This window comes from Echiichthys vipera, assembly GCF_963691815.1.
Source record: "Echiichthys vipera genome assembly, chromosome: 4".
Classification (NCBI taxonomy): domain Eukaryota; kingdom Metazoa; phylum Chordata; class Actinopteri; order Perciformes; family Trachinidae; genus Echiichthys; species Echiichthys vipera.
This window is the reverse complement of record NC_139829.1, coordinates 12,836,068-12,853,145: the sequence shown is the minus strand read 5'-3', so window position 1 is coordinate 12,853,145 and position 17,078 is coordinate 12,836,068. Positions and strand designations below refer to the sequence as shown.

At 38.0% G+C, this 17,078-nt stretch overlaps 1 protein-coding gene across 1 annotated transcript; it reads left to right on the top strand.

Annotated features, from left to right (window-relative positions):
* The first annotated feature begins 318 nt into the window (after positions 1-318).
* Positions 319-16,087, top strand: mccc2 (methylcrotonyl-CoA carboxylase subunit 2). Its single transcript, XM_083913202.1, has 17 exons — positions 319-516; positions 2,435-2,501; positions 3,086-3,170; positions 3,477-3,578; positions 3,850-3,977; positions 4,420-4,532; positions 5,577-5,690; positions 6,034-6,098; positions 6,454-6,553; positions 7,189-7,284; positions 8,592-8,664; positions 8,769-8,845; positions 10,596-10,662; positions 11,042-11,198; positions 13,174-13,288; positions 14,260-14,345; positions 15,669-16,087. The coding sequence occupies exons 1-17, from the start codon at positions 385-387 to the stop codon at positions 15,784-15,786; spliced, it is 1,695 nt and encodes a 564-aa protein (XP_083769328.1). The 5' UTR covers positions 319-384; the 3' UTR covers positions 15,787-16,087.
* Positions 16,088-17,078: the final 991 nt, after the last annotated feature.

Below are 17,078 nucleotides of genomic sequence, written 5' to 3'. Positions count from 1 at the left end.
GGATGCCAGATATAGAGCATAGGCCTGTGAATGCTCTTATTTGTCCAGGTCATCGTTATCCCGAAAGCAATTTCAGTCAAAAGCAACTGGACTTGATTATTTGTCTAGGAAGACGTTTCACCTCTCATCCAAGAGGCTTCATCAGTTCATGTAGGACCATTCCCAGCCTGGCCAGATGAACTTGGTTATGTATGTTAAATAACCATGTCCAGTTGCTTTTGACTGAAATTACTTTGGGGAGATATAGAGCACATGTAGACCGCGTCCATAAACAGCAGGTGGCGATATGGAGCACTGTCATAAACCACAGAAGAAGAACACTGCTAGGTTAGCTAGCAAGCCAGCACTTACAAATTGCACGTTTAGAGAGACGTGAGCATCAAAATGCTTCTGCAGACGGTCAGACCGTGGCTGCTCCGTTGCAGAAGTCTACCTTTGTCGTGCACCAGATCTTACTACGCCGATAAAGTAGCTCGACTCGGGTCTCAGCCGGATAAACAGTCTTCTGAATATCAGGTGGGTTAGTCTGTTGCTAACGTTACTCGCTGCTAATGTCACCGTTAACTGTTCGACTACGCAACTGGCAGAAGTTAAACCACACTTAAGTCTGCTAATGTTGACAAGCAGTGAGACTATTGTTGAGTTAGTTCCTAAGTCATGCAGAGGTCAATTCTAGCTAGTTTACGTGTTTCAAGAGGTCAAAACCTTGAGCCAAGGTCTTAGCATCATCATACTAAGTTAGCTAAACAGCTGTTATTATTCACCATTCTTCCTGCTTTTCGTAACAATCGTTTTTCTAATCTATTGACAAGATTCAATACAAACATTTATTCTTGTACATGTTCCAGAGTTTTACACAATGCTAAAAATCTGTTTCAAATGTAGAAATAACAACAAATACAAATTCACAAAGACAGTAAAACAGAAAAAGGAATGAAGAATAATAAACATATGGGGTCTTCTGCTTAACTAAGGGAGTACATTTAAAAATGCCTAGATATAGATATATATCTATATAATGATAATAATAATAATGATCTTTTTTGTCAGATTATTATATCTGAGTTTAAAGTTTTCCATAGGGGTCAAATATGATTTAAAATCTGAATCTCGTAGTTTGATTAGCCACATCATTTAATGGATATGGTATTTTGCTAAGATAATGATCAAATTAATTATGTAGGTTTCATTCATTCATTCATTCATCTTCAACCGCTTGTCCCTGTCGGGGTCGCGGGGCGCTGGAGCCGATCCCAGCTGACATCGGGCGTGAGGCGGGGTCCACCCTGGACAGGACGCCAGTCTACCACAGGGCACATAGAGACAAACACCGAATATTTACGATTGTTAGGGATTAGTAATAAATCCATTTTTGTTAGTATTACGTTTTGATAAAACATTTTGAAAGGTGTCCCGTAAATCAAACCAAAACAGATTACATGAAAACAGTATACAAAAACATGTTTTCATTAGTTGCAATCATTGCTCCACATGTCATGACCAAGTCGGTTTACTGGAGTGATAGTGACTATTTCCTTGTATGCATTCTAGCCCCATGTTGTGCCACTCTTTCATTACTTTTACAGCAAGGAATTTTCATTAACTGGGATTGTATACAGTGCGTCCCAGATGGTGGTGTAGATTGCTAGTGAAAACCAGTAACCTGAGTTAAGAACTTTTGCCACAGTATAACTAATTGCTTCGTTTAAAAACAAGCAACACCATAAACATCATTTGTTGTTCAACTGTAACTTATGAAAATGGCCATTTTAGGTATACCATTACTAAAACATAATATAATAATACATACAGGAGGTTTTCAGGCCCAGGTACTAGGATAAAATGAAAATTGGGGTTACTTTTGATTAATGTTTAAGGTTGTAATGCTTATGAATGTTAGGATGAAGATATCTCTATTATTGGCACATAGTGTCCACATTCAGTAATCAACAACCAAGTCATCCTCACTGAAGTAACACTAAAACATGCCACTGGATGGCGCCACAGACACATTTTCTGTGTCTCTCCAGCCTACAAAAATACTTTGTAAATGTGATTGTGATTGTGTCCCACATTGAATCAGAGCTATTGCAGCTAACCTATATTCCTGAACGTTTTCCTTTCCTCTTGACAAATACAGTTTGAGAGAGGTTTGTTTATTACTCTATGGTCTGAGAGCCGACTTAAATCATTTAATTAGCTCAATAATCATAACTGGTCTTATTTTAATAGGGAAATGTCATGGTGTTCGCCCACTCACACGATGATTGGGTGTTGTTGCACGCTATTGGGTGTTTTCAGTCAAAGGCACTGGTCTTGTATCTATCTACATTTCTTTATAAATCGAGTTAGTGAGTAGGTGGTCGCCTTACTTTGAGGAACTAATTATGTGGCAGAACAAAACAAATGTCTACATACTCTTCTTGTTTTTCAGGAGAATTATGAGCGAATGCAAGTTATTGTCGATGAACTGAAAAGCCGGACAGAGAAGGTTAAATTGGGTAGGTGTGAGCATGTGACGGATTACACACTACACCAAACTTCAAAATTCATCATTTTGGGGTTTTATTCCAACAGTGCAAATTAGTGTCTTAAGATGAGGCTATCTGGGCAATGGAAGTGTCAACAAAACCATTTTCTTACTCCCATCTCTTTTACCAAAACTGCTCTGGGTCCATGTGCAGATATCAAGGCTTTAAGGGCCTGCTCTCACATGTTAATATGCAAGCTGAAAGCAATAACTGGTTCTTAATTGTTTTTCTTTAATTAATAAAAACTCTAAGCTTTTACACTGTGTGCAAACATTGCCAGTCACACTATTATTTACAGTATATATTTTAGTGCTGTTACTCATGTAACTTTGAGTAGATTACGATCTATAACTACATTGAATTTTATGACAGTTGATACCATACAGTGTAAAGTAGTGCATACATACTAAATGGTTATCTTAGTTTTAATGTGTAGGGTCATTTTTTTGCGAGGTGAGTTAGGATCTACACTTTGACACAGGCTAAATCAACATTGGATCATCCATAGTGTTGCCAAATTGTTTGTTAACATTGTGTTTATTTTATGAATCCAGGTGGGGGAGAAAAAGCCAGAAGACTTCATACTTCTCGTGGGAAACTCCTGCCTAGAGAACGTATAGACCGACTGTTGGATCCAGGGTAAATCATCTACTTCCATCTTTGACTCATACCCAGCAGACCAGATGCAAATTTGTAGTGGTCTGGCTTGTCGTCATTACACAAATTAGTTCTAGTGACTGGGTGCTGTACATACTTCCCTGTCCACTGAGAACATGGGAAGAAGGATAGCATTTTTGTCATCTTATGGTTTAGAGTAGATCCCTAAAATAATCCACTATTACTACAAAATCAAAGTTTCATAATCAAAACTTTAAACATCTAAAGAGTGAAAGTGTTACTATGAATTGAAAGCATGTGTTACATGTTTTGTTTAAATTCTTCTAGGACCCCTTTCTTGGAATTCTCCCAGTTTGCAGCATATGAATTGTATGGAAAAGAGGAAGTCCCAGCAGGCGGTATACTAACTGGGATTGGACGGGTTTCAGGGTAAGCACCATGACTGAGTTGATATTTCTGCTAAGACCAGACTACAAAATACAATTGGATTTTAAGCCACTGTCTATGCCTCTTTAAATGCAGATTAAACATCCTTAACTAGATGGAAAATATTCATATTTAAGTCTATGATAATTACATGGGGTGTTAATTTCATCTCTGTGCCTTGTAATTAGCTTTTTGGTTTATTTCCAATGAGATTTCCCATGAGTACACCAGGTGCACTACACATTTAAATGTTGTTGTTTTTTTTTTCTCATAGGGTGGAATGTGTTATTGTTGCCAATGATGCTACTGTCAAAGGGGGAACATACTTCCCAATTACAGTGAAGAAACACCTTCGTGCACAAGAAATAGCCCAGCAGAACCACTTACCATGCATTTACTTAGGTGAGTTTTTTCTATATTTTTAGGGGTTTGGTAAGACAAGAAACCTTTACTTACAAAAGAGGGTGGGAGAAATATATACTCACTTCCAGAATTAGGCAGATAAATATGAAGTAGTTCACGGCGGAGAAAAAGATAAATATTGTGAATCAGTAACTTTATAAAAGAAGCATACTAGAAGTTGTATTTTCACTGTGATCTATTAATCACATTATTAATAAGGTCTCCTCTGCAGCTATTCCAAAGTCAAAGGGCCCTGTGGGAAAAATCCTAATGTTGTTTTTGTTGGTATACACTTGGGTATATCCTCGAACGCCCTGGTTGAGGCTTTTCAGGCTGCAGTTTCTTGTACAAGGAAGACTGGGTGTCTGTAATATAGAAAAAGTCCGGATGTTAATAATAATCACAAGTTCTCTAATTATTCTGATGTTCTTGATTCCTTCAGTGGATTCGGGAGGGGCCAATCTTCCCAGACAGGCCGACGTCTTTCCAGACAGAGATCACTTTGGACGTATTTTTTACAACCAGGCCAGGCTGTCTTCAGAGGGAATATCACAGGTGATGCTTTTGTTAGGTTGTTGACATTTATTTCCCATGTTGACTATATAACTAACTTAGAGCAGCTGAGACTTTAGCATGGCTTCAATGTAATTGAAATAACTGTGTTGTGGTTCATGGATCAGCTCTTGGAAGCAGACAGGTTTTTCTGAAAAACGATATCAGAAAAAGTGGGGATAGTAAATTTAAACTGCAGTGAGGTAGGTTATTCATCTTTTCATTATCTGCAGGCAACGGATCCATCTGGCTATTGACTGTTGAAGAATTCACATCATTGTGTTTAGAAACAACAAAAAAAGTCAGTTTGTGTGAGAGCTGCTAAAATTGATGGGTGCTGTAAAGAAATTGGGTTTTGCACTCACATCCCTCCAGCAGATGTAGAGGTTGTAAACACACCTGAATATGTTCATACTTCATGAATCTACTAATCGCATCCAAAAATGGGCAGAGGCAAAGCTGAGATGAACGAAATTTGCCTGAAAGTTATCGAAGGCTAACAAGCAAGCAATACTACTTTGCCGAAAAGGGACCCTTCACCGGATGTCACAGCTTGCTGGAGGCCAGCAGCAGTGCTGGTTCTAGTAACCTGAGTCAGGACAGTCTGATATCCTGAGTCCAACACCATGCGCTGTGGTTTGCACTGTGGTTTGCACTGTGGTTTGCACTGTGGTTTGCACTGTGGATTGCACTGTGGATTGCACTGTGGTTTGCACTGTGGTTTGCACTGTGGTTTGCACTGTGGTTTGCACTGTGGTTTGCACTGTGGTTTGCACTGTGGTTTGCACTGTGGTTTGCACTGTGGTTTGCACTGTGGTTTGCACTGTGGTTTGCACTGTGGTTTGCACTGTGGTTTGCACTGTCTGAACTTGAGCTGCTACTGCTGCGAAACGGTCTCACTCTGGGAGCAGAGCAGACAGACAGCTAGCATCAAGTGTGAAGCTTGCTTGAAGCTAAGTTGGCTTTGAGATGGTATAAAACTGAAATAAAATCCAGCCTTTAGCCATACCTTTGTTAGCAGAACTCTCAACGTATTTTCTCTTTCAGATTGCTGTTGTGATGGGCTCCTGCACTGCTGGAGGAGCTTACGTACCCGCTATGGCAGATGAGAGCATCATTGTGCGGAAGCAAGGAACAATTTTCCTTGGAGGACCTCCACTGGTAGGACATACTTTTGTTGAAACAAGAAAAGGACTGGTTCCTCTGTATACTGAAAATATAGATCAAAAGTGGTAGGTACAGACAGATATATAGGTAGGCAATCCAGGCACTCCAAAATGACAAATGAGGAAGGAAATAATTAAAAAGCCTTTATTAGTGTGGCTAGAGCAGAACTCTAAAGTGGTCGAACCATGTTGACATTTTTAATGATTTAGCTAAAGGCTTTTTAATTATCTCCTTCCCCGTGCCTGGATTGCATATTCCTATTTATATAAGTCTAGGATGAAAGCTGTAGTATCAAGATGGCTCATAATCCTGTTAATGGATTGTATTGTATTAACAGGTCAAAGCTGCCACTGGGGAAGAGGTTTCTGCAGAGGACCTTGGTGGTGCTGATCTTCACTGCAAGTATGAAATAACAATATTTTTCAATTGGGTTTTTGATCTCATGTTTCTGCTTTTAGTGGTCATCAATGTAACATGAGCTGTTCATATGAAAAATCTGAATACATCAACATGTGGTACAAATGCGGTGGTAACATGCAACATATCTCAGTATTTTTTATAACACGACAAAACAGAAAAGATCTGTAGTCAACATTTTAAAAGATTTAAGCACTGTGATTTGTTTTGATTTTTTCTTTTTTAAAAACTATTTCATTGACATTGGTGAAACACATCTCTTGTCAGTGTTATTATCTTAAAGTAACGATTTATGTGCTGTTATAATGTCACAGTGATTGATTTGTTGCTTATTTTACAGAAAATCTGGTGTGACAGACCACTATGCTTTAGACGATAACCACGCTCTCCATTTAGCAAGGAAGGCAGTGAGAAGCCTCAACTACAGGAAAAATATAGAGGTCAGTCCAGTGATGACAATCATTAACAATCACCTTCTGTTGTCTAGCATGTTAAAGACCCATTCAAGTAAAAAAAATAAAGCATTTTCCCAGTTTTAATCCTGTCCTTTTGTACATTTTACATTAATATCCTGTTATATGACAGACGTGTCAAAAATCAGTATCAGAGTATTTTTTACATCAAAGTCCTTGTCTGTTTTTTTTCTTCTTCTAATTTAAATGTTTGATGACTCATCCTACTCTCAGGGGCACATATAAAAAATGAATTCGATTGAATGACCTTGGGGCGACTAGCTTGCCACACAGGTTGTATAAATCATGCAATTTCAGTGAGCAAAAAACTTTGTTTTTCATTACCAAAAAATGTGGCTGATGTCTAATTCATTTATCGCTCCCTCATCCTCCTGATCCAACAACATGCGATAGAGGTTTGTGTGTGGAGCAAACAGACCAAGCCTGCTCATTTTTAAGCAGTCCAATCAAATGCGAAGGACTCGCTTTTGTAACTGTCCACTGCTTAAATATTCTGTCTACTGGGAAATCTGTCAGAAGCTAAAGGCACTCTGACTATTGTTTCACTGGGACTTTAAGATGTTTGTGCTCTCTGTTAAGGTCGAGTCTGTTATGCATTTCAGGTCACCACAGAACCGACTGAAGCCCCGCTTTACCCTGCAGATGAACTCTATGGAATAGTTGGGGATAACTTGAAACGCAACTTTGATGTCAGAGAGGTATTTTTGTCCAGTTTCCTGTACATTGTCTCTAAGGGGCAAGAAGTTATTGGTTGTAAAACAAAATATTCCACTAGATTTTTACAAATTATTAAAACAAAGCAATACGGTGTTCTATATTTTTTAAACTAAGGGCTGTAGGTGTTATTAAATATGTAGCATGAGTATTTTTGTCCGGGTTAGTTGATTCACTTTTGTGGTTGCAAAACACTTAAGGAGATACTGCAGAAAGGTTTATTTAAAAATCATTCCGCTTAAGATATAACTTTTCCATGATGCCCTTTGTTTAATGTGTGTTTGATAGAGCGTTTTTATTGCTTACATTGATTTATTATAGTATTAGCAGCAGAAAATAATATTTATAGAACATATACACACATTGCACTTCTGTTTTCTACTAAAGATTTATGAAAGATACAAACAAACCTGACGTTTACAAGTAGAGAATGCACTATAAACAATATTTAGCTGCAGGTCTCTTTGTCACGAGCTGAGTCGATATTGGACAGCCGGCATCAATCATGTTGTTTTTGCTCTCTCTGGCAGGGTTTGCCAGATGTTCTCATTTGGTTTAAAGCCTGTGCCTTTGATTCTTGATGTCGACCCAGGAGCAAGAATTACTACTACCTCTAGAGATGTCAAACTGTTTGTAGTGTAGAACAGTATTGACAGTCCATTTAGGATACAAGATCGAGTGGCTGCTCCCTCTTTACAAGAGTTTTTCAACTGTAATGGACTTTTCAACACAGGGCATCCTTAAATCACTCAATTAAAAAATTGTGTAAAGTATTGGTGTGGTGATTTAATATATTATTCTCATTAACTATACCTATGAAAAACAACAACAATAATGAATTGATTCTGCTAACACTTATTTCCTGTGTTGCTGAAGCCTGATATGTCTTATCCCTCTGTGCCATAGAGCTCCATTGTTGTCCAAAAGCTATTTCAAAACACATCAATGAGCCACACTGTTGCACTGTGTAATATGTCCCTTCATTAACATGAACACGGCCGTTGTAATTGATTGAGTTCATTGAACAAAGACGTTCTGCTGTTGTAAATACTCACTAACACCATAGTGGAAAAACTATAGTGCCCAGCTATTTTAGGAAAACACTTTGCCTTTTTTTTAAAGAAACAATTTATTTGTTGCCCATTTAAAAAATTAAAAAAAGATAAATAGTTACATCTTTACTAGGAATTAATGCTTATAATGAACTTGTCTTATCCGTTTTTTGTCACTGTTCCTGAATTTGGCAGTAATTATTGACATTTACAACTTTCCTTTGTTAATTTGATTGCAGGTCATTGCCAGAATTGTAGATGGCAGTAAATTTGATGAGTTCAAGGCATTCTACGGAGACACACTTGTTACAGGTACGTGAAATAACATTCTTTTAATATCTACAATCCAGAGAATTATGATTCTTCCTATTGAATGTACCAACCTTGACATTTGACTTAAATATGTACCTGTTCAGGATTTTCAAGAATATTTGGTTACCCTGTCGGAATCATTGGCAACAACGGAGTCTTGTTTTCAGAGTCTGCAAAAAAGGTAATTATCCATTGTACCCAAATATGACTGAAACAGTAAAAGTGAACGTCTTAAGAATAATTAGGAAGTCTGTTCACAGTATCTCAGTAGTTCAGTGTTTTTTTTTAAAAAAAAAAGGAAAAAAAAGAGACTCACCTCTGGCTTCACAAAATGTTCAGACTCACAGTACAGCTCTGATCCTGTGATATTATAAATAAACAGGCAACTCAGGTGTAAACTGTAAAAAGCTTATGATTGAGGAGTAAGCATTGTACTGGCAATGTGTTTTTCTAAATGTCAAGGACTTTAACTTATTACTGAAGCACTTTAGATGTTATTCTCCACAGAGTCTACTAATATTTTTCTCTTGAGGGAGATTTAGTCTTTGTAGATGGTTTTTACTCACCTTTCACCGACAACGCGCCGAGTTTCTCTTGTACAATAAGCTCTCAAATTGCACTTGTCTGTGCCATCTCAGGACTACTCTGATGAATGACAATGCACTAACATAGCATTTAGAAACCATGGACAAGGGACAATCATAATTTTCATTCAGTATAATTTACTTAATTTACAAGCCAGTCTGCCGTGAACAGCTTAACTTTACACAAGCTTAGAAAAGATGAAGAGCTGAATTTATGATTATAGACTAATACGTTTTTCAAACACATTTTGAATCGGATTACAACCTTGACCTGTAAAAAAAACATTTCTGGTTCATTGTTGCTGTGAGGTCTCAATATAACAGTATGAACATTGGTTATCTCATCAGTGTAATTGCTGATGAAAGAGACTTGACACAGTACTTCAGACAGACACAGATGTGGAACAGAGATGCTCAAGAAGCATATCCAAGAAAAATCAATACAGCACCTGCATTTCAAATTGCATTTTTGAGACTCGCTGTCATCACTTAAGATGTGCATGTCTGGGCTTTTATTATGCTAACTGGTAAATTGTTAAAAGCTATTCCCCAGGTGTTTGTGAAAGGGAGAGGTAACGGATTAAAAAAATATTTTTGATTTTTGGGAGCAAACTGATGGATAATTTTGCACCAAGTGACATTTTCTAACAAGCAGCCATCTTTCCATCTCCGACTTCTGTTTACACTTTGCAATGCAAGGTAGAATGCTTCACTGAAAGAAAGACTGGAGGTAACTGCCAAATTGAAGAAAACACCTGAGTAATTCAGCAATACAAGGTGTATGGTAATGAGGTGTCTCTGCACACTGCACAATCTTTTGTGCTGGTTTTCCTCTGCAATAGCTCCAGACAGGTTTTGTGTTGTTCAGTGCATCTTTCTGGCAAGACTGAAGGCCATTCAGCTCTTTAATAGTCAAAGTAAAATCTAGCAAGTACAAAGCCAGTGTGAAGCCAGATGATGTCCCTCCGAAGGTGGTACGTTTCTTTCTTGATTGGTATCGACTCAGAGGAAGACAATAACAAAGGTGAGGCCAACAGCTCACAGGACACATACTTAATGAATGAAATATGATGAAGCAGTTGTCCATTTTTTTTTCTTTAAGTTCAATTTGGCCATTTAAAATCAGCTCACAGCTTTTCCAGTGTTTCCAAGCTTTTTGTGTAAGCAAAAACTCCAGATATGATGTAGTTATAGAAACATTCCAGAGCTACACACTACAGCTTTAAATATGACGTGCAGTTTATAGTCGTGTTGATAGCACATGTCTGTGTTTCTGTCCTCTGGGTAGTTTATTCTGTCGCAGTGGGAATAATTCTCTATTCACTGATTATTTGAATTTCTTTTCAGGGAACGCATTTCATCGAATTATGCTGCCAACGCAACATTCCACTTATTTTTCTCCAAAACATAACAGGTCAGTGGGAATTGTTAATATATTTGGGGGATTATTGACATCTGAGGTTTTGGTTTGGCTCTTGTGGTGTTTTCATTATCTCTTTCTTTTACTACACCACAGTTCAGAATTAAACAATATTCGTCATGATTTAAGTACTTGAATAATTGAAAATATCATGTTAGTGTTAATGAATAGTGTTTTTAATTTAGACTTGTAATCACACACTGCAAAGTGATATACGATAAAAAGCACAGAGAAAGCAACATGCTCTTTTTACAAACTTTTTACCTGTTTGTCTTTGATCATTTTTTGGACACCTAGACTCTGTCCTTTGAGATGACAACACACAGTCAATTTAGTTTTTATGTGCTATCTCTCCTCTGCATCTTTATTATAGGCTTCATGGTGGGTAGAGAGTATGAAGCAGGGGGAATTGCCAAGGATGGAGCTAAGATGGTAACTGCAGTTGCCTGTGCCAATGTACCCAAGATTACCGTTATCATCGGCGGTTCCTATGGTGCAGGAAACTATGGCATGTGCGGCAGAGCCTACAGGTAAGTTAATGAAAAATAAAATTGGCTGCACCGGTAGCATCACAAATGAACAAAATGGAAGCCTGGTCAAGACCTACCACGTCACATAAATATGTATGACATTAGCTTCATCTGAAATGGTAGTGCATAATTTAAATGTACAAAATGTACTACCGTGAATGCTGTTATTATCAGGTGCCCTTGGAATTTTATTTTAAGGTGTCTTTTCAGTGTTAAAAACATTGCTCTGGCAGATACGTCTGGCCTCCATTCAGACATTTCCATTAACTTGCGAGCTGACGGATCAATCGCAGTCTATTGCTTGATTGTAGCGACTGACCATAAGTGATAGGGCTGTACAGTATGGTCTAAAATTTATATTATGATATAATTTGAAGCATTCACAGTAATGTTAATTTATCTTAAACACGAGTAAACACATAGGCTTCACAGCGACAGTTATAAATAAATACTTCTCTGTCCATTCACTGTTGAATTGCTGGTTTTCTGTGACTACCTTTTTGTTTTTTCAAAAGAGAAATTGGAAAGAGACATTGTGGTGGTGATTTAACCACGGATTTAATCAGACTAAAACAATTGCGAAAACAACAACAGGCTGAGAGGAACGATGCGCGCGACTGTGTTCCGCGGAGATGCAAGAGAGGACAGCAGTCAAAATTGGCCACTATGGCCAGGAATTACTTTTCACATAAGCTTCTACTCAAAGGGCCAATATATATTCCCTTGTGGGCCAGAGCCATAGCATTGTTTCATTCCGTCAGACCTCGAGTCAAAATCCATACCATAGCGCAAATTCCTACAGTCTATACCGTTAACTGTACACCCCTAATAACTGACACAACTGTCCAGCGCAACTTACCAGGCTAACGAAACTCAGATCAAATTGTCAAACTAGGTAGCACTGTTTGAATAGGAATTAAGATTCTTCTACTGTATTGCCTATTTCTTGCTTAAAATGTTTCAGAAACACATTTTAGTCTAGCTATAATTTAAGAAAGTTTGCCATTCTGTTCCTCGTGTGTAGGTCATGTTTCATTGCTCTCATTGGGTTCTTTTGTGTCAGTTTTTGTTGCTCGAATTGGTTTTATGTCAGATTTAGTTTCTTTCATTGATTGTAGGTCTATCTAATTGCCTCCAGAGGCATTTCCGTTTGCACCATTGAGAACGCCCCTTGGAAATTGAAAATAAACTAAGGGGTTTCGTGTGTGTGTGTGTGTGTGTGTGTGTGTGTGTGTGTGTGTGTGTGTGTGTGTGTGTGTGTGTGTGTGTGTGTGTGTGTGTGTGTGTGTGTGTGTGTGTGTGTGTGTGTGTGTGTGTGTGTGTGTGTGTGTGTGTGTGTGTGTGTGTGTGTGTGTGTGTGTGTGTGTGTGTGTGTGTGTGTGTGTGTGTGTGTGTGTGTGTGTGTGTGTGTGTGTGTGTGTGTGTGTGTGTGTGTGTGTGTGTGTGTGTGTGTGTGTGTGTGTGTGTGTGTGTGTGTGTGTGTGTGTGTGTGTTGTGGTGTGTGTTGTGGTGTGTGTGTTGTGTGTCCTTTCATTGTAAAATACTAAAAGTTGCATGTGAATAGTTCAGACAAAAGCTTTTGTGTGAATTAAATTAAGCATTTCTCTTCCGTGTCTCTCTCAGCTCTTTCTCTTTTTTGTTTTCAATCAATTTTGAAAATGAATGGCAAGCATTCTCTTGTAAAATTTTAATAAGCACAGGTGATTCAGTGTTTTGGAAAATTGTAGCTGGTATACAACTTTGGTTGGATTTTGTTCATTATTTAGTTTTCCCTAAGTGGTACTTTTTCCGCTCTCATAAATCACATTTTGCTGTCACCAGATAATTCAACTTTCACTAAAGTATTAGATCTTCATTAATGCAGGTTTCTGTTTTGTTGTTGGTGGTGTTCTTATTAGTTATTTGTCCGTGATTTAGCTGACTATGCTCAGAAAATAACAATTAAAATTGAAAATTCCCTCTTTTCTTCTCACAGCCCTCGATTCCTGTACATGTGGCCAAATTCCAGAATCTCTGTAATGGGCGGTGAGCAGGCAGCCACTGTCCTGGCCACCATCACCAAGGACCAGAGAGCGCGTGAAGGGAAGGAGGTAACAATTAATCATCCTGTCTGTGCTTCACTGGAAAAGCTTGAATTAGCTTTTGTGGATTTGATGCTGCCAAAAGCATAAACATTATGAAAGACACTTTTCTTTCAGTAATGGTTAGACATGGCACTTACACAGGGATAAAATTAGATCTGTGTTAAGTGCCACAGTGATGACTTATCCTAAATAGTGCAGTCATTAAATGGTTGTAATTACATTGTGTCAGGTATGCTGCTACGGGTATATTAAGAGCGCATAAATAGCTTCAGAATGTCATCTCGCATCAGTGCCTTGAAGGCAGGCGTTTTAATCAGTGATTTTTAGGATTTTAAAGGCATTAAATAGACTGAAAGGGAAACTAATCATCAGTGCATTGTTATTCATACATTTAAAATAACTGATATTTTTGTTTTTGGATATAACCAAAAAAGCAACAACTAAAAACTAAATTATTTGACTCATGATGTAGACATGGCAAGGTACTAGCCTAGTCTGTTATTAGATTAGGAGATGTTGGATGAGTGAGAGATAATTATATTAGGCTTCAACAAAAAACTCTAAAATATAAAGTGTAGTGCTCAACAGAAATGAAAAGATCAGCAGGTAATATGCCCTTCACAGAATGTGTTGTGTACAAAGTGGCTATGTGCTCAATGCTTAAGATTTTTATAGGGAAAAAAAGTAAAGTTCTTATGGCTGGTACTATGTGGGATGGCTAAGTTATAACAGATAACGGAATGATTGACACAGGATAAGACTTTTGAAAATGTTTTTCGATATGTACTCCACTGTGTCTTTAAACACTACTGTGTTTATTCAGTCCTCCAGTGCTAAAATAAATGCAGTCTGATTTAACAGCTCTGCAATGAATCAAAACTTAATGATTATACATGACAGTAAACTTTTTCCCCCCCGCAGTTATGTTTGGCAAACCTACAGCACCAATTACTCTTGTTTTAACAATTTATTCACAGTTCACAGCAGAGCAAGAGGCTGCCATGAAGAAACCAATTGTGCAGCGGTTTGAAGAGGAAGGCAGTCCATACTTCTCTAGTGCTAGGTGAGCTTTGGTCATTATACATCATTGTGTTTGTGATAAATGAATCACTGAAAGGCTGTACAGCATTTACTCAATGCATGAAGTTTTTGAGAGTCAGTAAGTCGTAGCTGTTTATCACTATTACTAAGAATAAATGTTGTTTGTGGAATGACCATAATGTGAAGAGGTGGATTACCAACAGGCCCTCAGCATACGTTTCATTTTTTTAAATCATTTCGATAGATCATGCTTTTCCAGGTCATACAAACGATAATGTGTGAGGAGTGATGCTGTGAAGTGTTCCGGGCCTATTTCTTCTCCATTAGATTTCCCATTGTTCTGCCAAGATGAGCCATCTTTGCTTTTCATTTAATCCTGTGGGCTATTTCATTGTTGTGTGTGTGTGTGTGATCAGAGCACATATCAGATGCTGGAGGTCTTCGAAACAAAATATGCATCATGTGGTGGAAAATTGTGTATATGTTGCGAGATAATTCTAATGTAAAAAAACAACGAAAAAACCTTGCACATTTCATATTTATTTATTTAACAAATAAGGGCTTCATTGAGGTTGAAACTATCTTTTACAGGAGTGCCCTAGCATAGACAGCGTAACACAAAGAGGTTTCATGACACAGACTTACAATGAATGAGATGAGCAGGCTTCCCATTTACAGAGGCTAAAAGTCCTTGCCACAGCCGCTCGGGTTTGACTCGGACCTGTCCATTTTGCTGCATGTGGACCCTTACCCCCCACCCCTCTCTTCTCTCTCTCTAAAATTCTCCTTTAAAATATATTTTTTAAAAACAAACCAACTATACTACTAGGAATACTCAAGATTCACATTCAAGGAAAAATACTAAAAGGTACTAGATGTCTAATATGAAAAATCTTGCTTGTACCAGCAATGGTCCTGTAGATGACTCTGTGAGTAAAAGGCTTTCACATAATTGTAGCGATGATAGCAGGCAATTGATATACCGATGTGTTTTGCAAAGTGGAAGGATCAAACTGATTGATTACTCCACTGAGTTATAATGATTTATTCTATTGACCACAAATTGAGGCCTCAAAATTTGGCCCTGGTGTCCTGTTAAGATTATCCAAATATGTATTTGTATCACAATATTTTTTACAGATTCTAGCAGTTTCACTCTATATCACGGTGACATGTGTGGGCCTCTATAAAATGTATTGAAACTGCAACGCAAAATCTTGATTTCTGCATCAAAGTAATTGATAAAAGACATGCACAAGTACTACAATAAGACAAAACATCAGATAAATGACATGTCTTGCACCATCTAATAATGTGGTGCATTGTTTGTTTGCTTTTTTTACAGACTGTGGGATGACGGGATTATTGATCCCGCTGATACTCGTCTGGTTTTGGGACTGAGCCTAAGTGCAGCACTGAATGCACCAACACAGAAGACACGTTTTGGAGTGTTCAGGATGTAATTGCTCATTTGGCTTGAACAGGTGTAGACCTCTGACCCACCTGATAGAGTTGGACATGTACTATAATCTAAACTAGTCTTTGTAGTTTTACTTGTGAGATGTCAAGGTTTAAGAGCAAAAAACAGAAGACAAAGAAGAAAAATCACCTAAGTAGAAGCACACAACCTTGGATCAACAGGGATTGGATAGTGTACTGTTGTTGTGGGATATTTCCACTAATAACTTGTACCTTAACTGTTACTATTCCAGTGTCAATGCAAACTGTACTAAACTATTTTCTTTCCCTCCTGCTCATACTGTAAATGAAAATTCTTAAAAATATAAAAAAAACATCCAAGTTGCTATCTTTTTATTCAGGACCATTACTGCTGCTCAGTACCTGAAAAAATATCTTCATAAGGGGGCACTGTTTAGCTATAAATATCTGGATTGCCACAGTGTAGAGGGATGATAAAAGCACCTTCTCAACTGTTTTTGAGACCAAACAGTATTGACAGAGGAGCTGTTTTGATTAAAAACAATGTTTTTTTGGATATGCCCAAACTGCAATTATCTCTGTATGCACACTTGAGAGTAGAATCTTGTCCATAGGCAGTCGTGGGTCTATCGTGCGTTCCGTGCCAGCCCTCCCTTTGCTTTTAATGTTAGAAATTAAGCAAATCATTTTTGTAATAGCAGGCGGGAATAGGATGCAGTCTTATAGATTGCATGCTGCAGACAGTTTGCTGTTTACTGAAGCTGAGCCACAAAGGAAGAGTGCTAAACTTTACCAGCTGCCCACCCTGTCCTCCCAGCTTTAGTCTCTCCCTCCCTCTTTTCCATTTCGTCTATTTGTCTCTTTAACTGAACATGCTGCACACAGTTGGTATGCTCACATATTGGTATAGACCATCTGAATTGACTTTGGCAACAAGCTTCATTTTATTCCTCCATAGGAGTTTTATGGCTAAGGATTATGTGCAGCATTGGATTTAAAAGTTTCCCTGTGAAGCAAGCTGGTTAAAATACTTCATGCTACTCTCTGTATGACTGTGTGGCTGGTACAGGATCCAAAGAGCCTCACCTTTGGCAGGAACAGAAATAACTGTGAGCGCCACCCACATATCCTCCAACACCTTTTACCACCAATTTTTCAAACTGGTTTGCTGGTTATGCTTCATCTTCTTCAACCAGATGTCACTGTAGGATCATAACCAAACGGCATGAACCAGTTTTAAAAGTAAGAAAAAACTTTCCAGCGATTTTGGAGATCTAATGATTTAGAAAAGTTTAAGACATGCTTTCAAGGTAAA